The sequence below is a fragment of the Anas platyrhynchos genome, chromosome 2, assembly GCF_047663525.1.
Source record: "Anas platyrhynchos isolate ZD024472 breed Pekin duck chromosome 2, IASCAAS_PekinDuck_T2T, whole genome shotgun sequence".
NCBI classification, from domain to species: Eukaryota; Metazoa; Chordata; class Aves; order Anseriformes; family Anatidae; genus Anas; species Anas platyrhynchos.
In genome coordinates this window covers 64,435,895-64,463,022 of record NC_092588.1, presented here as the reverse complement: position 1 = coordinate 64,463,022, position 27,128 = coordinate 64,435,895, and the positions used below count along the sequence as shown (strand labels likewise).

Genomic DNA, 27,128 nt, shown 5'->3' with positions numbered 1-27,128 from the left:
AAAATGAAAACATCCATAACATTTAGAGAAATTTGCTCCTATCACTACTACTACTACCACTACTTCCAGGTTTAATATTTTTCTTGTGAAAGCAGGAATCTATCCTGCTGAGCAAAAAAAAAAATAAAACAGTAATTAGGTATCATATAAAAAGTAGGTGTATATCTCTGTACTGTAATATTGCTTATATTTATCAAGTTAGAACATATACCAGTTTATTTATTTTTTTCCTGGATATTAACTAATTCTTCTTTTAATCACCATCTTTTTCTTCTTCTACTATTTCAGTTATTCGGTTGTTTCTTAGCCTGGGAGACACGAAATGTCAGCATTCCTGCTTTGAATGATAGCAAATACATTGGAATGAGTGTATACAACGTGGGCATAATGTGCATTATTGGTGCTGCTGTTTCATTCCTTACCCGGGACCAACCCAACGTGCAGTTCTGTATTGTTGCTTTAGTAATAATATTCTGCAGTACCATTACCCTCTGCCTTGTGTTTGTACCTAAGGTAGGTGAATTTGTTTAGCATGGATCTGGATATTTTTTTTCTTCTATTTTATAATTGTGATTTGATATGTAAAAGTTCATTACCTTGTCAAACACATGGGACATGTGTGAATTCTAAGCCAAGCCTGTCTATAGCGTATTCTGAGATGAAGAACAAAGCTTTGTGAGATTTTAGAGAAAGTAAATATTAAGTAAATAAAATATTACAGGAATGTGAAGACATGCATTTGAAATGCCTACACCTTTCCTGAATGTGTGACTGGGAAAACAAAGGTTGCTCTCTGTTATTTCAGTGGAATAGAAACTTTTTGGAGAAGTTGCTTTGTGGAGATTCAGGAGGGACAGGTCCAGTTGTCTACTCTGCCACATGTTTCTTATGAGCCCTAAGCAAGTTAATCAGAATATTTTCTTCAATTTTTACAAAACAGTAAGACCTTTGGAGTTTACTGGCATGTTGTAAGGTTAACTATGTTGAAACCTATAAGGGTATACAAATCTGGTAGTAAAATAGGATCTATCAGCACTTCAGAAAAAAAAAAAACAACTGTACATACACTGCAGATGCTAACACTAAAGATATTTTTAATAATTGATACATTAAAGGACTAAGTGTGGCATGGACTGTAAGGCATATGCTCTCATCTCTTTTTGCTCCTTTTGGCTCTGAGGATATGTGTATTTTGTGTTGTTTAAAGAACTAAGATACCCACAGGGGGCTTGAACTTGGTCATCAGAATTAAGCTTTAAACACAAGTATGACAGAGAAATAAGAGAAAGCTGATTTCTACGTAAGATTGCCTTAGCTAAAACAAAAGTTCTGGAGAATGCATGTCGTATTTTGTGGTAAAGTATATAATTGTGGTCATTTTAAATGACTTACATAAACCTAGCATATAACCCCAAATCAGATGCACATGCAGTTTGATGTCAGGAACATTTGCAAGGCAAGATTCAAGGTGCAGGTCCATTTACCTTTAGAATCTCAGTTTTTAAGCTTTTCAGCTGAGTAGTGATAAAATATTTGTGAATGAATTGAGCAAATTATAGTGAACACGTGTTGGTGTTAACTGGCATCCCTAGTGATGGTTCTAGGAGGGGGAATTTATCTCTGTGTGTTCCCTCTGAGAGAAATAAGAGGCACAGACAAGCAACAGAAGCCAACTTCCAAGATGCAACAAAAAAGTGCAATTCATTCTCCAGGACTGTTTTTACAACCCGGATGTTTTTATAAGTTCTGCAATTCACTTCTTAAAAATTAAAAAGCTGCACAGACATAAATAGTCACATTCTTATTCTGGATCCTAAGGAAAAATCACAACTTATTTCTAAATTAAGGAAAATTCACAAACACAGCAAAGAAGAGTACTTCAAAATACTGCAAGATTTAAATGTGTGAGCTGTATGAAAATGCATACTAAAGCTCTGCTGCCAAAAATACCTCCACAGAATTTCAGAAGTCTCTTCAAAGAGAAAATATTATTAATGCTGTGACATGCTCTTCTGACCCTTTGCTTTCATGCTCCTTTGCCCATCCTTCTATTCTGCTGCTGCGGGCTCTGAAATGACTTTTCTGTTTCCTCTTTTAACCCCTTCATCTGCTCCTCTTTTAACCCACAACTACCCTGCCCTCATTTTTCCTCTCAGTTCTCTCTACTCAAAATGCAAATGTGAACCCTAGTCTCCTAGCATAAAGTACTTTATACCATTCCATGTATTGTCAGGTTTCTAAATGCTTAGCTATTTTGCATTATAAATCGTCACTGGGTGAGGTATATAAAAAAAAAAAAAGGTCAAACCAGGAGCTGGAATGCAGTACTTCCCATATCTATATGAGTATTTCCACAGCTGGACAATTTTTCTTCTCACACATATATATTTTGCCCTACATTTCTTCTTGCTGTGCTTTGCCACAATTGCAGCAGGACATCTGGCAAGCACTCTCTCCTGCAACCTTCTGCAGCTTAGATTTCATGATTGCCTGCCTGGACCCCACGGAATATTAGATCCAGGAACAACCAGGTTGTACATCTAGGTAAGACTTCAGTGTGAGACAGGCATCAAATCTGTCCCCTAATTGTAATCAATTGTAATTATAATTAATAGTTGTAATCAATTGGTACAGTTTGGGTGACATAGGAAGATTGTTGATTAAATTCTAAAGCCTGTGGCTCATCAAGAACAGGAGAAGATGCTGAAGACTTGGAAGCTTGCACTTTTTTATTTATTTAACCATGGTCACACAGATGCAAGCAACAAACTATGCTTTTGGGCCATGTGAGTACTTCTGTTTCTCTCCAATACAAAGTAAAACACATTTTTTTAACTAATCTTTAGCTGTCTCTAGGTCCTACAGTGATAGAATTCATTTTTTTCCCCCACAATCTCTTTATGGATCTGAACAGGCAACTATTCAATTATGTCGGCAAACTAGAGAAAGAAACATGACATTTTTCCATTACTGCCTGTCAGTTCTATTAGTCCTATTTACGTATACTGTGGCAATTACCGTACGGCTCCACTTAAAGGCCCACCTCTTCCTCTGCCATTTTGTAAAGAACCAGGTGCCTCAGAAAAACGTGAGGAAAATCTCATAGTAGAATTAGATCAGGGACAAATTGTTCATTCTTCTCTCTATTTAAAGGTGTCCTCAAATACAAATGTTGATATCCATTATATTGCACCCTACTTACAATAACCATGGATGTTCTCGTTATCAAATCAAACAAACAAACAAACAAACAATCATTTTTTAAAATATTTCTGGGTACAAGAATGTCTTGTAGAAACAATCTGTAAAATTCAAGCATATATTATGTATATTTTTTTCCTATTGGAAATTAACTATTATGCCTAATTATCTTTTTAATGGAGAATAGGTCTGTAATATTTTTCAACATAAACATCACTTCTTTAAAAGAAGCAATCCTAAAATGTATTTTCTCTTCATGAAGTAATTTTCCCATGTTTATCAATATCTATCAAACTTCCTCGTCCTCATATTTTTTCTGCTCCCTCCTTTTTGAAATAGAACATTGCGTTCACTTGTAGTCACCCACTGAGTGCATACCATCCTCTACTGCAATGGCATAACATGTTAATTCACATCCAGTTTCCAGTAGAGCAGGAAGGCAAAATCAGTTCCAGGGACCAGGGAATAAAACACTATTTTTGTGTATTGATAGCATTTTTTGTCTATTTGGTATTGACTCTTTGTAGATAAGATATTGAGCTTTGACTCTTTGTAGAAATTGGAACCACATAGATGCAAGGCAAAAGAAAAAAAAAAAAGTTCCACTGATTTTCTGCTCAAAAGAACAAATGCTCATCTAACTTCATCCCTTGTACACTGTGAAACAATATCACCATATCACCCACGGGCTTTTCCATCAAATCCACACTATGTGAATGAATTCATTACAGCATACATCCTTGTGGCAAAATATCCCTTCTTTAGCTATGAACTCCAAAATAAAGTTGAGTCAACTGATGGGAAGTTATACTTCCATCTTATGTTCAGTTTGAACTTAGACCACATCAAATTGCGGAGCTTTTATCTTGTAACACTTTTGCCTAATAATTTAAGAAGCCTTGTAATTACTGTTCTTCACCTTTAACTTCAATTTAATGGAGTTTTTGGCCTGGGAGTTAGATACACCAGTCATTATAACCAGCCTAATTAGAATCATAGAACTGGGGGAAGGGAGAGACCGAGGGCTCTAGGGAAATTCAGGCAGAGCAAGTTGCTCAAGGCCTTGAGCAGTTGGGTCTTGAATAACTCCAAAGATGGGTACTCCCCAACCTCTCTGAGCACCTATTCCATTGTTTGACCACCCTCACAGTAAAGTTTCTTCTGATGTTTAAGTGAAATAACCTGTTTTTCAGTTAGTGTTTTCTGTCCTTTCATTTACTCTTTGTTATCGTGTGTTACACACATTAATAAAATCTCCCCTGAGCCTTGCCATGTCAAGGCTAAACAATCTTCTGCTTGTATCGTAGAGGCTCCAATCCCTTCAGCACCTTTGTGACCCTTCACTGGGCTTTATTCACCATGCCTGTACCCCTCTTGTACTGGGGAGCCCAGATTTGGACGCTCTGCTACAGGTGTGCTCTCACCAGAGTACAGAGGAACGATGACCTCCATTGGCCCAGGGTACTGCTGGACACCTTTGCCACAAGAGCGCATTGATGGCTCATGTTCCACTTGGTGTCCACCATAATCCTCACAGCCTTCTTCACAAAGCTGCTTTCCAACTGGTGTGCTGCCAGGCTGCAGGAGTGGGAGTGGAGTTTCTTCCTCTCCGAGTGTAGGACTTAGCATTTTCCTGTGCTCAGCTTCAGGAGATCCCTGTCAGCCCTGTTCTCCAGCCTCTTGATGTACCACTGAATAACAGTGCAACCATTTGCAGTATCAGCTCTTCCTTTGCTCCTGATCATCTGCAAAGTTTCTTAGGGTGTGCTCTGTCCCATCTTCTAGGTCATTAATAACATGCTAAGTGGTAGGCATCCTAGTATGAACCCGTGGGGTACAACAATAGTGACTGGCTTTCATGATCCTTTGAGCCTGGAAGGTTAAGTTTTCAATCCACCTCACAGTCCACCTGCCTAGTCCCTACTTCAACAGTTTGTCTGTGAGGATGTTATGGGAGATGACTTGGAAACTCCTCCATACATCAAGAAAAATCTCTCTCCCCTCATCTACCAGCCCTGTCATCTCACTAAAGAAAGCTATTGGGTTGATCAGGCAGGATTTCCCGTTCATAAATTAATGATAACTGCTTCCAATCACCTTCTTGTTCTTAATATGTTTGGAAAAGGATCCCAGGACGATGTGATACACCACCTTCCATGGACTGAGGTACAGGTGACTGGCCAGTAGTTCCCCAAATCTTCCTTCTCATCTTTCTTGAACAGAGGTGGGATATTTCCTTTCTCCCACTGCTCAGGAACCTCTCCTGGTCAGCATCACCTTCCAAAGATAATTGAGAGTGGCCTCACAGCGACATCAGCACTGCCAGTCCTTGGGAATGCACCTTTTCAGGATGCATGGATTTATGTTCAGTTGGCTGGGGGATCTCAGCTGTTTGGGATTCCTGAAAGCAAGTATTACTGGCACAGGCTGAGGTGAAGCAGGTACTGAGTACCTGCCCTTTATCACCTAAAGAAATACAATTTATTGTCTTCAAACACAGTTCACCATCCTAATCTGCAGATATGTTTGTAAATCCATGTCAGGGAAGAAGAGCTTTGGTGCCTGGTCAGTCATGTCTCTCTCTATCAGAAGGTAGGTCTTTACCTCGTGCCACCACAGCTGCAGAACAGCCGTGCTTAGAGAAGATCAAGGTGAACCAATTACAAAATACAGCTACACCACAAAATCTGATGGCACTGTGCTTGCAAAATAACTCCTTCCTTCCATCTTTTTGGACAACTCAACAGCTTTGGATTTATGATACCAGAGCTATGTTCTCAGGACAGGGAGCTCCTTCAGCTGCGTCTGTATACAAATATATATGTATGACGCTTGACAAGTAATTGCAAATTCTGTGCTCTCCAGAGTACTCCAAGAATCTCTCTCCCCCTTGCCAAACAGCTAGTAACTTTCTCTCCTCATGTCAAGGCGATATTTTCACATTGTCACTGGGTGTTAAATCTTAAACATATTTAATTTAAACAAATATAAGTAAGTATAACCTTTTTTTTATTATTATTTTATTTATTTTTTTTTAAGTGGCTTATTCAGTACATTTGAACAGATTTGTTTTATTTTGGGTCCCTAAAACCTAATTAAGTTTCTGTTATCTCCAGAGTGCAACCTCCCAAGGGTTCTTTCTGTTAATACTCCTACTTCATGCCTTTCTCTGCTTGAGTGTTACTTGTAACAGTAGGAAAGAAGAAATTTCATGTGACATTGTGTTTGGGGAGTGAAGGGCTTGGTGGGTTGCTTTTTTTTTCCTTGAAGAAATAATATATCCTTTGAAAGTATAAAGATGTTGATGAAAGAGAAATACATGTTTGATGAAATATTAAAATATATATTTAATGTAATTAAAATCCAGTTTAATATATTTTAAATGAGTTTTTCCTAATTTTTGGAACAGTTCCCTTTGCAAGATCATTTTGATCCAAACTATTCTATAAAGTTATTCAAAAATTGCCTTAAGTACTATATATGGCAAGCAGAGCTCCCTTTCCAGAATTTTGTACTTGAAAGTCAGAAAGGAACAGTTGGTTTACCTTTTAATATTTGGGGATACAAAAGAAAGAGCTGTAAAAATAAAACTATCTACAGGATTTCTTAAGGCTTTTAAACCTTTCAGCTCATCACACTGAGAACAAATCCAGATGCAGCCACACAGAACAGAAGATTTCAGTTCACTCAAAATCAAAAGAAAGAAGACTCAAAAACATCAACATCAGTCACCAGCGTCAATCAGGCCAGCACATCTCGGCTAGAAGGATTGCAGTCAGAGAACCATCGCTTGAGAATGAAAATTACAGAGGTATTGTTTATTTTATCCATACTGCCTAAGCAATTTATTTTCAGTTTTGTATGCAATTCTGTAGTCTGCTTAAATGTTGACTACTTTTTAGAGGAAAAAATTGGCATTGGCCCTTAGCAAAATATTGAAATAATAGGAAACAGATGATTTATATGAATAGTTAATTAATACAGTGAATACTTAGCAGATGTGATGAATTTAGATTGTGCCTTAGCAAATTAAAGTGAAACTTCCTCTATTGCTTTGTATCAGGCAAATCACCCTGCTGCTTCATATGGCCATGCTGAGTACCATACAGCAATAGCTGTAGAAGGGCAACTTTTCCATGCAAGCGTAACAGAGACCTGCAACCCCAAGGGCAGTTAAGAGATGTCTTTGTTTCTGTTTGTGGTTGAGTTCAGAGACTGCTGTTGCTGTTATTTCTTGACCTCTCTGAGAATTCACTCAAAAATTTGCTAGACAGGTCTTCCATCTGCCTATGAAACAGCATTACATATTTCATAAAGTAGAAAGGACCTTTATGATTGTGTAAGCTGACCTTTTACGGAACAAAGGCCATGAAGTTTTTTCAGTCTGTACTGAGGAGGACTTAGCACATAAAATATATGAATCCTATCTGAGCTATAACATAGGTATTTTCCATTATGTCCATCCTTGCTCAGGAGACTTCAAACAATGGCAAATCAACTCTGAAGACTGCACATTTTGTGAGACAAAATATCCATAATCTTATAAAAATTGCTATTTCCTTGCCTATATTGTGAACTATTCTTATGCCTTGAAGAAAAGGTTTTTTATTTAAACCATTACTTCTTTGTCTAGATCTTAACTAATGACAATTGCCTATGTAACAGAAAGGTGTTTACTCAGACAACCAATGACTTCAAAAGCAAAAGTTATCCCTGCCTTTTTAAAGAAATGTAGTCTCTTCAGCTTGGCCAGGTGCCTTTCATATGACAGCCTTGCAATTTTTGGTAAAGGCTCTGCTGGCTATTCACTATTTTCATTTCTGAAGTATTTTTCCTATGAAGCCTCCTAACTCACAAGATCTCAGTCTGTGCCTTGCAAGGCTCATGATAATGACACAGGTAAGGCTGGTCTGGGCAGTTTTGCTGTGTTAGTGCACACAGGGCCCTGATACGCTTTTTAGACTTTGCTTCAACAAATTAAATTAAATACCCAGACCCTGTGGGTTCAAAAAGGTAGTTTCATCGTCACGGGCACTTGGAGCATATTGGTCTGCATAAATAATAATTAGTTGAAAGGTTTTCAGACTGGGCATTCTTATGCCCATTTCTTTCTTACTCAGCAGCGCATCTGGAATTATTAAATCCTCAACTACTGAAGCTTATTCTTCTATATGCTATATCACAGTTGAATGCAGTTTGCTGCCTGTAGCATGATTTTTAGTGGCATTGTAGTAGTGCCATAAGAACACTGTATTTGGTGCTGTGTGGCCATTGCATGACCACATGCCTCCTGGTCTTCTTATAGAAAGCTATGCAGTTACTGCAGATACCTGAAGCAATGATCCTTGAACTTTTAGCAATTCATACCCTTTCTGTTTTGCAGCTGGACAAAGACCTAGAAGAGGTCACAATGCAGCTTCAGGACACTCCCGAGAAAACAACATACATTAAGCAGAACCACTATCAGGATCTTAATGACATTCTCAGTATACGGAACTTCACAGACAGCAAAGGTGAGAGTTAGTGAAATCTATAAGCAGTATAACCCACCAAGGTTTTGAACACCAGAATACAAGTCCTATTGGTATAGTTCCAGAACACTCGGATCTTGGTAAGATAGAGCTTCACATGTGTTGGTTGCATTATGGAAAGCATGCCAAGTCACACAATAAGCTTATACAGTACCCACTAAGTAGTTATTTCTCTGTACATCTCTTCTTTTACTGTAAGCCTTATGTGTGTAATAGACATGGTGAAGTAGGAAACTTTTAAAAAGAAATTTATGTTCAGAAGCCAAGTTTTCTGTACTGTATGGAGGGAGAGAAGTCATAGAATGCTTCAGTTGTGAGAGTTAATTGTGCCAGCCTTCAACAGTAGGAAGCCCAGTTTAATATGTGCTCATCTGAATAGGATACTTAAATCCTACTTTTGGACACTGCTATCAAGCACATCGAAGAGAAACATGTAAATATTTCAGTGTTGATTTGGACTGTAAATGTAGAATTGAAGGCACTTACATATGAAAATTCTTCCCTGGGAATGGATAAAATAGGATTTCATGACTACTGTAATATTCCTAAGTCATTCCTACCATGTTTCTTGCACAGCTCTCCAAAGAAATATATACAAAAGAATTTCACTTTGGGGAAACAATAAAATCTAGTGCATAGTGCAGTAAAGTGGAAGCCAGGACACCCAGCTTACATTTCTGTCTCTAGGATAGATCTACTTTGTGAATTTTGGCCAGTGACTTCATACAGCTGAATATTATTACCTTAAGTAAAAAACAAAAGAAAACTAATTGCCATGTATTGGGAAGTTGTAGAGTTGCATGTTTGTTGCAATGCTAAGCTCAGGCTTCCTATTGCTGTGTGTGGCAGAGTAAAAAATGTAATTGTTGATGAATTATTTTAAATAATAGCAATGGTTCATATATGCTTTTGAAGCATATTGTAATTATTGTAATTTTGGTTGGATAAGGTTACTTTCTCATGGGGTTCTTTGTTTTAGGCTGCGTAAACACTTGGTTGTGTAACTTTTGGCAAAAAAAAAGAGGAAGAGCTCCATAGTGTTCCCAGTGTCCTTTTTAAAATTAAAAAACAGAAGGGGGGAAAGGAGGAAAAGGAAAACGTAAATAGCTGCTGGAGGCGTGTGATTATTGGGCTGAGATCAGCAACAAGAACTAACATCAGTGAGTGGGATGAGGCAGTTTTACCAAGTGTTTGAAAGGAACACATAGAATGTTCCACTCATGTCAGATGCTCCAGGAAAAATGATAAATCATGAATAATATTTCAAGCAGAAAAAGATACATTACATTGTGCCAAATGGCCATCTGAGTTTGGCTATGAGAAACAAAAATGATTCTCAAGAGATACGTTGGGTATAAATTTAGGACTGGATGCTTCCCACAGCAGGTTGCACTCCATTAGCAGTAGGATGCTGGCAAAGAAATCAAGGAGAAAATACAACCTTTCTTCACTTACTTGTAGCTATATCTACAGAAGACATCGATGCTTTACTGCTGCTTTAAACACCAGCATCCAAGATTCTCTGCATTCCCAAGTTTAGCCCAGTACGGTGCCTTAACTTCTACATTTCTGCTGCTGGGTACATATTTGAAACCATCTTTATGCACTGAGCCTTAATGTACTGAGAAGCTTTGAATTATGTACTATTTAAACATACAGGATAAATATTCTTCTGCATACTGCTGATGCTGGACACAGTTTTCTGAATAGACCAATCACCTAAAGCTCAAGGAAGAGAATAGAAGTGAAGGTGATTTTTTCCTGGCCATATTTATATTAAATAGGTTAGAGCATTGACCTGGGAGTGAGGAGGACCCGGATCTCGATTTCCAGCAGGTATTCAAAGTTTGTTCCCACACTTGAAGACAAAGGCCCCAAATATGGGTATGACAGAGTATCCTGATCCTGTCTCAAGTGACATCAGGTATTCATACCTCCAGGCTTTGAGACACCACGTTAAACCACCCTCGACAGCCTTTTTTTGTCCTTCCATTTCTGTCTTCTGCTCCTTGTTTTCTCTCTTTCCCTCCCCTTAGCTTGATATCTGAATCTCATCTGTATTTCTCTCACTGCATCACATTCCAACAGTCAACCTATGTACTTAATTTAAATTTGCCATTCCAATAAAAATAATAAGGCTTTGGAGAATTCATGCTGCTGAGTCACTGCTGCTTCTGTGCAGATACAAACAGACATCACTTAAATGGTACTTAAAAAAATTCTGTCCCTTATAGCTACAGAAAAGCTAACTCTGACTGACATAGCTATGCTTTCTGTAGCTATGTATTTCATATTGTTTTCTGTAAATTAAAGTACAGAACCTTGAAATTATGCATCCCTGATGGTACTTCAGCCAAGCTTCAGAAGATGTAAATATTTTATCAGCGTGACCTAGAAGTGGCCGTGTGTATCATCTCCACCCTGCAACTGGGAAAGCCAGTCCAATGTTGCTTTTCAGTTAACGACAAGGCTTTTGTCTAGCTTGGGCCTTGTAAAAAATGTGAGCTGAGACAGAGGGAGTAATACAGTGAAGAGAAATGCTAAAATAAACAGCTGACTTGGAGCTAAAAATCATAGCTGATCATTTGCCACTGCTCTTGTGGACATGGCTGAATCCTGTGTCAATATTCTTTGCAAAACATCATGCTGTTCTGCAAGAGTTCACATAGACGATGTAGCGCACGTGGTGTACTGTGTCCCTGTTGCTATTGCTTGCACAACTCCAGAGCTCTGCACTTCAGAGGACAGATAATAACATGGGATTTATGCAATGCATCTCAAACAAGGCCTAATGAAACTTTAATGTCATAGCACACTTCAGTAGATTTATGATCTGTAAAAATTGTTCAGAGTCAAAACTCCCAGACTATAGCTGAGTGCCAAAAGATGTTATCTGATGCTTCCCATCCCTCCCCACCCCTGCCATTTACTTCAAACATGGATTTAGGAGCCAAACATTAAATTTAGGTGTCTAAAACCTATTTAGACGGAAAAGGCAGACACAGCTGAGCACTCCTATAACTGCCTGATCTTGGGCAAAGCTATAGCTTTGGGAGTTCATGGTTAGTTATTAACAGGAACAGTTCCTAGCACAGTCCACTCTTTGCAGGCATGGTGACTCCTTCTTTATAGCACATCTTAATTCAGTAGGTCTCATTTAAGGAGAGATATTATCCAAGATACTCATCTCTTGTTCACAAACCTGTACTGTCCCTGAGACATCTACAGCAATTGGCCATGTAATAAAAGCAACAAGGAAAACGTGGTTTGTAGTTTATGGTTTAATTTATATATATATAAAGACAGTTTTTTTCAGCACTGCTAGCTAGCTTTGTGTGGTCAGGCAATTCTCCATGTGCTCCATGGACTGTGGCTCTGGGACCTCAGACGACGGCTTCCCCAGTTGGATATGAAATGTACATATAAGGCATCCCCTCAACTTTACTTAATACCTTCCTCAGATCATTTTGAATCACGGTGTCTGCTAGCTACCTCAGTTCTCACAACATGAGCTTCTCTCCCAGCTTGCTCTTTGCTGTATCTGATCACCTTGCCTGAGTAACAGAGCTGCATCGCAGCCTGGGTGTAAGGCAGGGACGTGGCTGTAGGTGAGTACTTTTTTTAGCTTGGCCACTTCTTGTGGTGACACTCAGCAAAGAGCCTAGCTTGAGGCTTGGAGTTGAGGGTGAGTTTTCTAGGCTGATGTTTGGAAAAAGGAGACTTCTGCTTACAGCTGCGGTGCTATGTTAAGAGCGAGGTTGTGCCGCACGGTTCCAGCAAAGAAATAGCCCAGCATGGGCACCAGCCAGAGCTTCCCAAAAGGGCCCACTGCACCCCTGCCACCAGTGAGTCAGAAGAAGGGAAGACCTTGTGAAGGCAGAATTTATTTCTACCACGCAAGTTACTGCAGAGATAAAAGTTACTGAGGCTTTTACTACACATTCCTAGAAGCTGCCATAAACTAGAACACTCTTGGTGTTATTTGGATTTATACCTGGAGCCACTTCAGAGGCAGAGCAAGCTGGGCTGTGTCACCTGGGGTTGTCCCTGCAGGAGCTGCAGCACAGAGTGTCCGCCACCACCGTAATTCCAGAGGAGCCCACACATGCAATAACAGAAAGCTCCATCATGCAGTTTTAAGATTAACTTTTCCACAACATTTATAGCAGGCATTGTCAATAAAATAATGGAAGAAACTGCTATAAAAAGTTTTCTTTTTAGCTTTTATTACCCCTTTTCATCAGGTCCTGAACTTTTCTCCCTTTCTATTCTTCAAGGAACAAGCTGTTCTCTGACAGCTATAGGGAAATGAAAAGAGCATGCGTATCAGGACTGAACTTGGTTCTGCAAGAAAAATGCATCAGTAATACACTGTGGGTTTTATTTATTTATTTATTTGGATCGGCTAATTTTGTTATGCTTAGAATCCTACAGTCTTATTCTATTTGACTTCTATTTGACATTTTTCAATTAAATTATTTCTACGTGAATGATTGATAGATAGTGAGAGTTTCACCTAAGCCAAGCTGAGAAAATACCGTGCGGTAATATCTTCATTTATTGCTACCTTTGCCTGTACATTTCAGAGTAGCGTATTAGAAAAAAAATAATGAACGACAGCAACAGAATCAATAGTCCCCACTTACGAGCAATCCCTTTTTCCTAGTCACATTAGCAAGTTCTCTCTCTGCAGGCACCCCAGCTTGCTCGGAAAGTCTTTTCTGTTTTGAGCCAGAAAACAGTCTTTACTCATTGCTGTAAATGGACTGGGAGCATTCATTTGCATGTCAGATATGCCCACATTCTGTCAGTTGTCACCCCACTCCAATGTTTCCTAGTGTTAGTTTTTCCCTATGTAAAAGCAGCACAAAGTAAAAAAAAAAGAAAAAAAAAAAAAAACAGGTTTCAAAGGCATGTTGCAAGTAAATGCAAAGCAAAACAGAGTTCATCTGCAATAGAGGGGAAAGCATTACTTCTATGAAGTTGGTTTTATACAAGCATTACTCTTGAGATTAAAACCAGAGATTCAAAGGAAAGGTGAGCAAGGCTTTAAGGAACGTTGGTTTAAAGAAAAGATATAGTTCATTATATCCTGATAAAGAGAGATACTAGTTTCTGTGAAGCCTAGCAAACGTATTCCAATCTTGAAACTGGAGCTTGTTTCTATTTCTACAGAGAGACCAATCTGCTAAAGATTCAGTTCTTGCTTTTGCTTGCATGAAAATCAATCTGTAGTAAAGGGACTTTCTTCTGATTCACAGTAGTATAAATCAAAAGAGAATTTCACTGGCTTTCTTTTTTTTTTTTTTTTTTTTTTTTTAAAGAAAAAAGAAAGTCTTCTCCAAATGTAACTATGAGAAGTCATGACTTAGACTTCCTGATACTGTGAGGAGAACTTTTTCACGTATAACCAGCAGATGATGTGATCATTTTAATTTGCTTTTTGGCTTTATTTTCTTTGCACCCTGCTCACATACAAAGCCAAAAATGACTAGTCTTGTTTCACAGTCCCAACAACAGAAGCGTGGAAAATAGCAGTAGATTTTTAAGATCTACCCTTACCTTTAAAGTTTTCAGAGCTCTTCAGTAAATTGACTAGAGTATCTCTGCCAGTTCTTGTAAGTCATTATTAAACCACATTTACTTCTTCGTGGAGCATAAAATATGTTTTCTAACAATGAGGAGACACCAGTGGAATTGAAAAATGCAGGGTGAACAGCAGTCCTGACACCAAGTTGTAAGCAAGTGGAGGAATATTGCCACTAAAGCGTAATGATGAAGGTACTCAATAAAACCACAGTGTGTAAGTGCCAACAAAACAAACTTCTAGGTAAAGAGATGCAGTTTCTAGCATCCTGGAAAAAAAAAATGCAGCAGTTGAAGTCATGCTGTACTTCCTGCCTGCAGCTGAACAATGTTTGCTAAAATGCATGAATTGTTTTAGCCTACCCAGGTAATTTTGAGGGAGACAGGATGTGAAGTGATTACAGATATGGGAGGTCTGAGGAGGGAGTCACCTCTGGCAGAGAGAAAAGCAAGCAGCTGGCAGCAGTGACCTCCTCACTGAGCCTCTTCACAGCAGCAATGGGATGTCCTCCTGCAGCTTAGAGCTCTGTAATTGGAAGTCATTTCTCTGCTGCAGGTGGGCAAAGGTCCTGAGCTAACCCCTCCTGGCTCTCACTGACAACTGGGTAGCTGCTTTTGTTTTCTAATGAACCAATCAGAGAGTGCTGTGCGAGGCACTTGAGATATATTTGTCTTTTTTTCTCTGTGGTTTTCTGAATGGAAAGTGCTCAGGCATCACTTATTCAGACTTTTGAGTTCCTGTTTGAGGTCTAAGAAGGTGAAAATTACTTAGAAACTGCTTCTGGCTAATGTAAATTCAATTTTGAAGGCAGTCAGATCATCCCAGTGCAACTTATTCAGTAGCATCTGCAGTGGCAGACAGTACTCTGAGAATGAAGGACATTTTTCAAGTGGCATACTTAATGGACAGAGGAAGAAAAGATAGTGAAATACTAAAGGCAGTCCTAAACCAGAGAAATCAGGAAAGCCAAAAGTTTACCGTTACCTTTAATTCATTTTCTTTCAGCTGTTCATCTATACAAAATCAATTTCCTTCATCCTTAAGTTGTTTAAGTGCATATGGTGATAGCGTTTCTTCTTTAAGCTCCAGCTCTTGGAAGTGTATGACTAAGTGAGAATCTTGATCTTCATTATTTATGAGAAAGGGGAAGGGAAGGGAAGGGAAGGGAAGGGAAGGGAAGGGAAGGGAAGGGAAGGGAAGGGAAGGGAAGGGAAGGGAAGGGAAGGGAAGGGAAGGGAAGGGAAGGGAAGGGAAGGGAAGGAAAGGGAAGGGAAGGGGATTCTAGTTTCCATAGCTGCAGAATAAAACTCTAAAAACTCCTTTCCCCAAAATTTTAAAGCGTTTGGCAACAAATAAGAACTACCCAACTGTTTCCTATTTTTTAAGAGAGAGAGAGAGATACAACGGGAAAAAAATGTCTCGATGTCGTGGCAGTCCTATGTGGCTTCTGTCTGCACTTTTTTAACCTGGGATATTAAAACTTGTGTTCAGTCACCTTGTATACAGAAATACATGCAGTGTATTAAGAGAGAGTCATCTGCAAGAGTGGTGGAAGAGGGTCTATTAAGAATAACACACAGAGTGATATATGGGCAGTTGGTGTTAAGGAATGAGTAGGCACAGAATATATGATTTCTGCTCTACTTTAAACTAGATCCCCCACCTTTTTGACAGGGACCACCTCCTTCCTCTCCTCCCTCCCCCCAGCACAACTAAAAGCACAAGAAATCCCTTCAGGGCGTACAGCACGGATTATTCTCTGAAATCATGCACTCCCAAAGTCTGGCAGTTGCATATTCCAGTCATTTGGTGTAGAATTGTATCTTCAGTGGTTTTGCAAATTGCTTATCTTTGCCAAAAGATTTGGGGCCCTAGAGCAGTTAAATAATAGGCCTTTTCTACCCCTAATTACAAGGATGAAATGAATTTTAACTTTGGTCTGTGTCATAAAGTCAGCATTTTTCATTGTCAGCTTAGATCAGCTCAGCATTGACATTGTTTTTAATCATGGAAATAAAAAGAGGTTTTTTTTTTTTTCTATGTGTCTGTTTATAGACATCACAAGGCTCTTATGCAAATGTCAAGCTCGATATACATAGAAATGTGATATATGGAAAATAAAAACTGAACTCTTGTGACAGCAAGTGCCACACCAGCAAACTTCAGGCTGCCCTGAGATGATGGGTTTCACTGCTCCTTATCTTAGCCACTGTCAGATTTGACTCCTTGCTGTCCTTGCTTCACATCTAAGCCATCACTGAATCCTGTCATGTCCCCTTCCTTTAAAGCACCTTTCTCTTCCTGCAGCTGGATCCCTTATCTCTCTTTTACTGGCGTTGTGTTGCCTCAACAGAAGTATCTTCATGTGTTCTGGTTGTGTCCTTTCTCACCCAGCCCCTTGTCTTCCATGCAACTTCAGTGAATAACCTTTCTTTCTCTTCTAGGCTGTAGCAATTATTTCCAACTTGCTTGTTAGACTTGCACAGAGGAAAGTGAATCTTACAAATTAGGGCTAGGAATGGCCAAAATGCCTATATGTAGACATACATATAGGAGCATTTTACCATGTTCATTGATAGCATGGATATTCTCAGCATGCTGGGACCTGAATGTTCTCTGGGGCTTCTAGCTGTTAGTGGTAGAGACAAGCAGCCTAAGCCTTCAATACGTGCTGGATTTTTCAGGCTATTTTCATTTCTCTCAGATATTCTCCTGCTTTTCTCACTCCTGCCCATTTTTGCATTCAAATCCTGCAAGATCCTTTTCCAGCTTCTACCTTTGAGTCCTCCTCCATGTTGCCTTAGCGCCTGCAGCAGTCACTGTTTCTGCGTGCGTAGCAAACAACTGCCTGTGATGGATTTGGAGCTGCTCTGTAATTATTTATGAAAACTCTGCACTGTCCTCATTACTCAGATGTTTTCCATGTGACTTTGCTTGGCTTAACACAGCAGGAAACTTTGGAAAAGCAGGCAGGAACAGAAAGGATCTCCAGTTAAGACAGCCTTCTTTAAATGGCTGCATTCTGCTTTTTGCAGAGGGACTGATGCACGCCACAGACCTCAGCACAGCTAGCCCCTGACTCCTGCATCTCCTGTGGGAATTAAGTGATGCTACCTGCAGAGAAAATATGTTATCATTACACAGAAGAGAGAACTGCAGGAGAAAGCTGTATGAAATCATTAGCTGCCCTTTCTGTAGACAACCTGTGGGCCAGTGCATCTGATATGAGTGGTATTTCTGTGCTAAATCATAGAAGATAGATGGTTGAATGATAGCACTTAACTGCTTATGTGAGATAAAGAGTACCAAGGTTTCATAAATCAATGAGACCATATTTTTTTTCTGGGAAAATATTTAAACAAGTTGTTTGTCATTTTTGTTGTTGTTTTTTGTTTTTCATGTAGAAAAGTAACGTTTGAGTGCAAGACAATATGATGATGCAGTTACTATATTTTTAACGCTGTGTAAGACTAGGGAAAAGAGTGTGACAGGGCACATAAAGGCATGAAAGAAGATAATAGAGAGAGGGAGGGAGAAAACAACAAAAAAAAAGACAAAATATTTTTTTTTCTCTTTTCTTTTTCTTCCTGGTAGTTCCCACGAAGGACCACGTCACCAAAAGTGTATGGGTACCAAAGACTCTTGGGGAAACCTGAGCTGGTATTGCAATATGGGCAGAAAGAGTTTATTTTGTGGCACTGTATATGCCTGTATAAACTTTTATAATGAAAGAATTTTAGAAAGATCACTTGATAATAGTAAAATAAAATTGACTGTGTTTTCCATCTAGACGGCGAGAAAGCAATTTTGAAAAATCATCTTGATCAAAATCCACCAGCACAGTGGGGCACATCAGATCCTTCCAGAACAAGCAAAGATCCTATAGAAGACATCAACTCTCCAGAACAGTAAGTAGTACACCATTATATACTGGTAGAGAAAGGTACACCCTGCTCTCTTGTGCTTGTGTGCACACACTTTCTACTGTTTAAAACATAAGGGACATCTGGAACATCAGCGAGAGAAGATGTGAATGGCAACTCCTGAAGTACCTATGATGCCTCCCTGCCCATAACTCACCATCATCACCAAATTTAGAGGATATTAGCCCCACTGGATCCTAAAGTGCCCCAAAACAAACTAACATGTTTTTTTTTTCTCTTGTCAGAAATACCCATAGTGTGATGTCTAAAGTTTCTATAAAGAGTTATAGGACAAGTTGTGCTCAGCCACCAACGTAAAGGAGAGATGAGGATGTACATGGGAATACACACACATTATGACCATTATCAACAGCCCAGGTCCTTCTACACACAAGCCAGAAGGGTTCGTGGTGTGCATAGTCATTTTACTCCATTTTGGTCTTAAGCTAGAGAAATAAAAGCAGTTTTAGGGCTCAATGTTACCATAGCAGCTGGAGCTGAGTGGGACATAGAAAAGCATTTCCTTAGAAACAAAACTGCGTCCTCAAGGAGAGGATCACAGAATCAAAGAATTCTGTGGTTGATGGCACAAAGCACTGGTTAGGTTCAAGGAGAAGATAGGAACTTATGGTATCAGCCTTGCTTTCCAGGAACCTATATAATAAATTCACATAATAACCTCTAACAGCTCAGCAGGGCTTGCTGTGGTCCAAAGCTAAGGGAAGCATCATGCTTATTTGTCCCTAGAATAAGTCATTTCCCTAAGGTAGCCTAATTACATTGGCACCACTTTATGAGCATCTGAACTAATAGCTGTCAGACTCCTGTTTGGTACTTGGGCAACTTAAAAGCTTATTAAACAGAATAAATTAAATAAATTACCAGACTCAGTCACATGTTACATCAGTGACAGCAAACCTGATTTCAGATAGCAGTTACTGCCTTGTATTACGTGGTGCAGGAAAATACAAGGAGCTCTGTCTCTGGCCTCACTGGAAAAAAAAAACAAAACAAAACAACAAAACAACAACACAACACAAACCTGCACAGGAGCTAACCTTAATGCACATGCATACACACAGAAAGCCCTTATTAGTTGAAATCTCTTGATTTACAAAAACAGGGCCCTCACTGAGCAAGCTCTTGTGACTTGATGAGGTCAGCAGAGTGCTTTAATGCATAGCTATTAGATGTGCATCTTTTTCCAGCACCATTTGTGAGACATAATGTAGTGTGAATAGATAAATGCGCGCATCTACATGTGGTCTTCTTGACGTAAGAGAGATACTAAGAAAAATGCAGATCATAGAACCATAAAATATCCAAGTTAGAAGGGAGCAACAAGGATCCTCAAGTCCTTCTCTTGACACAGATTATAAAAAAAAAATATTTAAAAAAATGTGCTATCAGTGACAGATGAGAAGACTGAGATTTCCTAAAGGTCTTAAGAGTCAGGTCAGCACAAATCTGAACAGCCGCTGACATTTCTGGAAAGCAGTTAATACAGTCCTGCTAAACCAGAACAGCATCATTCAGCCCTTGCACAACTGTGCTTGTGCCAGGTCCATGGGTCAGTGTCTACCCTGAGGGTGCAGTTTGGCTACCAGAGCTGCACAGCCCAGGCCCAATGAATCCTCCAGAGAGAAGAAGCATAGCAGTCTTCAGGACTAGGGTTTTATGATTCTCTCTCTTCAACAAGAGATTATCTCTCGCCAAACTTTGTGCTTTGCAAGAATATTCTTAGTCATTCGTGCTCATCAGCATAAAGGTTCTTGTAGAGTGAAGAAAACATTTGATTTGGGATTTTTTTTCTTTCTTTCTTATCTCTAGTGCTACATTTGAATAATGTGACTGTGATTCCTTACCATACAGCTATGTGCATAGTGCAGGCACAGGCATACTTTTCAGGCCAGAGGTTGTTTCATACTTGCTTGCAAGATGTAGTTTATATCATCTCATTTTTTTAAGCTAAAGCTCTGCTTTTATCAGCATTTAAAAGACAGTCAAATAGCCTGTTGGGGCAAGTTTTGTCAATTTTAGTAACTGAAAATTCTTATCCAAAAAGTCAGTTATGACTGGATTATTGCAGTACAGCCATATGCCTTGGCATGAAATACCTCCTTTATGAAGTTTCTCTACTGATGGTGCTTCATATTTGCCTATCCTACTCGAGGCTGTTGTTAAAATAAGGTGCATTGAGAATGGTTAGTTTACTTGCTAGTACAATATCTTGCTTTACTGTAGCCTTTTAGAACTTCCCTAGCTTCCCAGCAGCTGCTAAAAATCAACATTAATGGGCTGAGGAATCGATTGAAATGATCTCTGAGCACTTAGGCGCAGTTTACACACTCCCACAGATCTTAAGAGGTTTGACTGCAGCCGCAGTTGTTTCACTCCCCACACTTACCAAATGGATCTCATCAGTGTTTTTGTATAGCAGAAGCAAAATATTTTTCAAATGCCTCTGCCCTCTTTGCAGCATCATGCACACAGTTCCCATCTGCATCGCATTGTGCTCGTATGTGCAATGGCACTGGAAATCAAGCTTTTACTTGAATCTATTTATTCCTAATAAGTGACATTTCTGTAGAGCTGAGGATATATGCCCCGATGAGTGACTGCTCTGTGTGTGGCACCACCTTTCCTTTCAGCCTCCTGGAGGAGCAGTTTTTGAAAGCCACCAATACTCACCATTCCCACCCCCATCTACTTGACCATACGCTCTGACATATCTATATCCTATCGCCAACTTGAAACAAAACGCCTGCCACCAGCCTGAAAAGCACTGACGAAACGTGGCAGGGTGGAGGAGGGGGGGAAGCACTGATATTGAGAAAAGGGAAAAAAAAAAAAAGAAGAAGAAAAAACAAACAAACAAACAAACAAAACAACATGAAGAGTGAAGCAAGGTTAAAGATCTACTTTCACTTGAGGAGAAAATGGCACTTTTGTTTGGATTCTGTTACTTTTTTTGGATTGTTTTATTTTGTTTTTCCTCCGTACAAGTTTTGCCTAAGCTCTTAATTGTGTTCTAGTCTCCAGGCTATCTTCCTCTCCCTCAATTCCAGGAACCAAGTTTTCAAGTGAAAGTAAAGTTTAAGTACAGTTAAAGCAAAATTTGCCACCCACTGCAGCCACCATGTGCATAGCCAAATAAACATGCTTTGTCCATGGTATGGCTAACACTTAAATGGGTAAAAAAAACAACACCATTCACTTGATTATGCAACTGGATTCTCTTGAAATAGCTTCCAAAGCCCTCTTTAATGAGAAGTCTGTAACAGTTGAACAAAGTAAGCATTTCCACCGGTGGGAAAATAAGCACAGGCAGTTCTGTGTCTGACCCTGCAAAGAGAGGCAGAATTACAATCTGCAGTGTCAGGCTAATAAGGATGCAGTGCATGGAGGCAGCGAACCATGCCACCTCTGCACTCCTTGGGAACCAGGAACGAGTTCATTGATACCACCAAAAAGAGTCGGAAACAGTGGCAAAATAACAACGAGCGGATTTGCTTTTATCCCAAAGGCGCATGGCCAGCAGTAAGATCATAAATACTGTGGATTAATATTGCTCTAAACTTTTAGAAAGGGTTTGTAGGGGAAAAAGAATGAGGAAGACTTTCCTGGCTAGGCAGGCTGCAACCATTTTCCACCCCATCCCTGTATATAACAAGCCTTAGTGCTGTAGTGAAGAAGCTAAAGAGAAATATCATTTCATTTCTTTCTGTTTTAATTTGCTAGCTATACTGTTTGGTCCCTGAGCAGTGCAATGGATGCATTTGTAGCTGTCTCCACTTGCTAACACAAAGCAAAAAGAAATGAAATGTTTGAATCAGAAAGGCAGTCAAAAGGGAAACTTCCAAACGTATGCTTTTATAAGGGTCTGTCTATACAGTGACCATGGCAGGGAAATATAAATTGAAAACTCCGTTGAACTGATCCAATGCCACATATGGATATTTTTCTCCTGTAATTAAAGACCTGGCCTTTATTTCAGCTCTGTCACTTTAACATCTGCCCTCTCTTAAAGAAAATCTCTCCTTGTTTCAAGAGCAAATGTGCCCAAATGCAGGCACGATCCTAGTATGATACCATCCTAATCACCAAAAACATCTCGTGCACTAACAAACCTCAACTGGATTTGGATTTTGTGGAAGGCGCTAGTATATCCAGAGCATGTGGGGAGCAAAGCACTGTCTCGTGGCACTGTTCTCTCCATGGAAAGGGGTTAGGTGGGCTAACTGTGATCATGGCTTAGCATCCCTTTTAAAACAATCAAAACAAAGCCCTTGCTTTTATGATGATGTCAATCTTCTATGGAAATTGGATGGAGGATGCTGGGTTCCTAAACGCTGAATTTTGGTGTGGGTGGGAGGACAGACTGCTTTTTGAGTGCCGGCTCCGTGGTCCCACAGTGCTGAGTGTGGGAACCTGAGAGCAGTCAGCACCTTAAAAGCACAGACCTAAACTGCAAAGATGAAGTACTTGGAAATGTCAGCAGTCTGAACTCCCTCCCTCCATGCACCTGTATGCGCCTTAGCTGGAGTTGCAAAAATGCCATCTTTAATTCCAAGATCCTTGTGCTAAGTGATGCATGGCTTAAAAATGAGTCGGCAACCTCATGAATGTCCACGCAGTTAGCCACTGCTCTGCATGCATTAGATCACTTTGCAAGGAGTGGAGGATTGCTATATGTCCACATGCCCTCCTTGCAAATGTAAGGCTTTCCATTTTTCTAGTATCAGCAGTCTAACAATTAATCTGAAAGTGCCCAGGAATTTCCGAAGGTTGTGAGATGCTGAGAATGCACCATTAGATTCTTTTGTCATGTCTATCCTGTCAGAAAAATTCCCCAAAGGGGCATAACACTGAGGTGGCAGAGCTCAACAGCAGCAAGCGTGATGCTCTTGGCATTAACTCTCTCCATCGCAGCAGCAGGCACTGGAAATCTCCTCACAGCAACCTGCAGACATACCAAGCATGTAATATATGACATTTTCCTCTTGGCTAATGCTTCTCTCTCTCTGTCTCCCTCCCAGCATACAGCGTCGGCTGTCTTTGCAGCTGCCCATCCTTCATCACGCCTACTTGCCGTCCATAGGAGGAGTCGACGCTAGCTGTGCCAGTCCCTGTGTAAGCCCCAGCGCCAGCCCCCGGCACAGACACGTGCCACCGTCCTTTCGAGTGATGGTTTCTGGGCTGTAGGAAAGGGAGATCAGTGCTTCCTGAACTGCTTTTAAGTACTCGATGACTGGACTAAACATCTGACATAGAACTCAGCTACAAACACATAACATTGGCTCTGACCACAGAGGAACTACTGCTGAGGCCACCGCCACAGGAGTGCCAGGGTAGCTCATGTGGGAAGGCAAAGGAGAAGGACGCAAGGAGCTTGATCTGTAGCCTTATTCATGGAGTTTTTATTTCTTCACATAGAAGTCACTGGAAACATTTCTTCCCAAATTTCTACGAGCAACAAGGAGGCTGGGAAATACGGATCTTGCAAAAAAGACACTAGGAAAAAAAAAAAAAAAAAGAAAAAAAACAAACTCAAATGTCACTGAGCTTTACGTGGCTGCTGAGAACATGCAATCCTATACTGTATCCATGTACGGAAAAATACAGCGGTTGAGCTATAACGTATTTATTGAAATAGATACACTCATTTTTACAAGAGTTGTGTTAAATTGCTGGAAACATTCTGCACTGGTTAGTCTTGCTTGTTTTCATTTCAGGGATGATGTTCAGTAGGAAAGACGGATTGTGAGAAATGGTTCCTCGGGTGTCATTGAGACTCCGCAGCGCTGCGAGCAGGGCCACCTCTAACTAGCGGCAGTACACGAAGTCCAAGCAGAGGCTGAAGCTACAGCTCCACATCGCTACCGGCTTGAGAGCTGTTGGTTGGGGTTGGAGCACTTTACCCTTCTCCAGGGATGGTGGTAGTGAGCCCTGACCACCTGCAGCTTTGTTTTAGCAAAGTTTCGGCATCTATTTCGGAGTAAACACCACCAGGCGTAACGTACTACGCTGTCTGGAAAAAAGTCCTAGGGCCGATAACTGAAGAAGCTGGGGACAGCTGGGTAGTAAAGTCTTAATGTCACAGGGCGGATTGTTTTTCATAGTTTGTTTGAATTTTGTCACACATAATTACAATAAAATTAATTTAGCGGACTTGGGGGGGAGGGCTTAGGGCACAGCACTTTGCGGCTGCAGGCTTTGCCTGTGGAGCACATAGATGTTAATATACACTATGTTTGCTTTGTACCTGCGTGTGTGACAGTTGTAGCGGACAATAGACAGGACAGATCAAATTTACCAACAGAATATTTTATTTTAATCCTAAAAGGACTGTGAAACAACAACAAAAACAACAATGGGTTTTACACTTTAGCTCCCTCCCCTGAGCAGAAGTAATTAGGAGGAATGATAGTGGCACACCATCTGGACCAGCTCTGGAGCCAAACCCTCCGGCACAGGTGAGATACACATGCAGCTTCTTTTTCCAAGGGACTGGAAATGTGGCATCTCCCTGCCAAGGCTGTTTACTGGGAGAAGGGCAAAAAAAATACATGAAGCACCCACTGGGCTCTCAGTCTTCTTTGACCAATGCCTGTGCACCTCAGCCCAGACCTGGGAACGACGCTTCTACAAAGGTTTACAAATTAGCAATGACTGAAGCACAGCTGAAGAGGTTCATTAGCTGAGGAACTTAACTGCAGCTTTGACAAGCTAGCATAAATCTCCATTAAAAAATAAAACACACCTCATAGTGGCCAAAACCAACATGAATATATATCTGAATCTTACAATCAGGAGCATCACAAAATATTTCACTTGGCACATACAGTAAGAGAGGTTATGGAAATATCTGTAGCTTTTAGAACAAAAACATGTAAGTATAAACACAGATAAAATAGAACTCATTACTCTGTTTAAGCACTAAACACTGACGTTGTCACTCAATGTGTGTTGACAGTATTCTCTTGCTTTATTAATATCATCAGGGCCTGGTTTATTTTAAAAGGAATGTTAATTTTTAAAAAGAGAAAAATTACAATATTGTATATAATGTATACACAAAGATCTCTGTAGAAATATTATTCCAATTTAGCAGGAAAAAAAAATCAGAAGTATCGGACCATTGGAGGTGAGTGTGTGTGTGTGTCTGTAACTTCGTGAATACTGACTGTGTGATGTTTATTAGGTTTAAACCATGCAGTACATTCTTTGTCTCAATGATACTGTAGTTTCTCCCATAACATTATTATTATTTTTTTTTTACTTTACTGCGGATAACAAGACCAACCAAGTGAATATAGCTATTTAATGTTTCTGTTCTTTTATACTGCAGCAAAAATGTACTGTAAATTTATGAAGAGGCTGTGCCCCAATGGCATTTTCCAATGATGTTAGTGCACAAATGCTTTAAACTAGACTGGAACTGCCAGAATAAAATGTAAATGAAGAATTTCTTGTATAACCTTATACTGCATGAGATCAATTTTTAATAAATTGTTGCAAATCTGTTTTTATGAATAAAATATAGAAAACCTAGCTTTTTGGGTTCAGTGTCCTCTTCCGCCACAACAAAACCATTCTTTATGTGTAATACACGTCTATACATAAGTCTTCCTTGGAGAAGAAGATATCCTATTATAACACCACAGTGTAATGAAAAGTCAAAATACAAATTCAAGTTGTTGAAGGGTTCACATATAAAGAAAAAAGACAAATGAGTTTCTGCCCTGTAATACAATTGTTGTAGTGTTTCTAAGTGAAACTCAGACCTTTTTTAAATGGGAAAATATCATACATCAAACGTATTCTAAATATTTACATCCAAACCTAACTAAATGCATACACTATTCTCTCCTGCACCATAGCAACTGTGAGTTCAGGAGAACGATGAAGATTTGAACATTTCACATAAGTTACTGAAGGTAAGGCAATCTTCTAGCCATATACACAGACCTCTGCTTCAGAGAATGAAATCTGTGAGAATGATCACGAGTTGTTTCATGAAGGAAAACATTAAACCTATCCTTACAGTTTTGCACAGGTTTTATCTTCTAAACAAGTCTCTTTTGCTTGGCAGCACATGAGGAGGGTGGGAATATATTGAGTGAGATGGAGGAAAGAGCACTTTTTGTAGCTTGTTTTTCAACACGAAAAACCTCAAGCCAGCATAAAATGACATAAAATCCATGAGAGCCATGGCAAATGTGTTTCCTGTAGATGTCTGATGCAACTTAAGAGGTGCACAGAACACATGCTAAGGAGAAAATATGAGTGAGGAGCCAGCAGCATGGATTGTGGATCTCAATACAGAGTACCAGATGGCAGGAGACACTCACGCAGATACATCAAAGCTCATTCAAGAAAGAAAGAAAAAAAAAGTCCAGAACAACTCTATTGTGAAACCTATATTCAGCCAGAAATTGTGGGAGGCTGTGAGCGGCTTAGAGTTGCTCAAGAATAATAGGAAACAAGAGCAAAACAACCCATTGCTCTGAGAGGTCAAGGAAAGTAAGAGGGAGATGTCAGGGGAGTAGGTTTACTCAAACAGCTGAGTTTCTACAGTCACAGCAACTACACTTTCCATAAAATCATAAAAGTGCCATTGAATCCATGGAAGATGAGCAATTTTGCAGAGCCTCTTTCAAATAATTAACAACATTAAGGATGGTAAGGGAAGAGCAGGAAATGCACTTTTTCAGTTTTCTCTTTCTTTTGAAATGTATACCTTTCCTTGAAGTTTTGTAATCAAACCTTCTCTGTTCTTTTCAGACATGCTTGTTCATCACAAATCCTGATACAGCGTGCCTGTTCTCCCCGAGACTGGATTAGTGCTTCTGGCTCTTTCTGCTCAGCCTTGCCTAGCTCCTG

The 27,128-nt window shown here is 39.7% G+C and overlaps 1 protein-coding gene across 3 annotated transcripts in view; it reads left to right on the top strand.

Moving 5' to 3' along the window:
* GABBR2 (gamma-aminobutyric acid type B receptor subunit 2) overlaps positions 1–25,796 on the top strand; it is a 520,678-nt gene extending 494,882 nt beyond the window's left edge. For all 3 annotated transcript variants that reach the window (XM_027451831.3, XM_072034868.1, XM_072034869.1), the window contains 5 exons: positions 289–513; positions 6,830–7,012; positions 8,585–8,714; positions 18,110–18,227; positions 23,282–25,796. In XM_027451831.3, coding sequence (XP_027307632.2) covers positions 289–513; positions 6,830–7,012; positions 8,585–8,714; positions 18,110–18,227; positions 23,282–23,447 — 822 coding nt within the window. In that variant the 3' untranslated portion in view covers positions 23,448–25,796. The remainder of the gene's footprint in view (positions 1–288; positions 514–6,829; positions 7,013–8,584; positions 8,715–18,109; positions 18,228–23,281) is intronic.
* Positions 25,797–27,128: the final 1,332 nt, after the last annotated feature.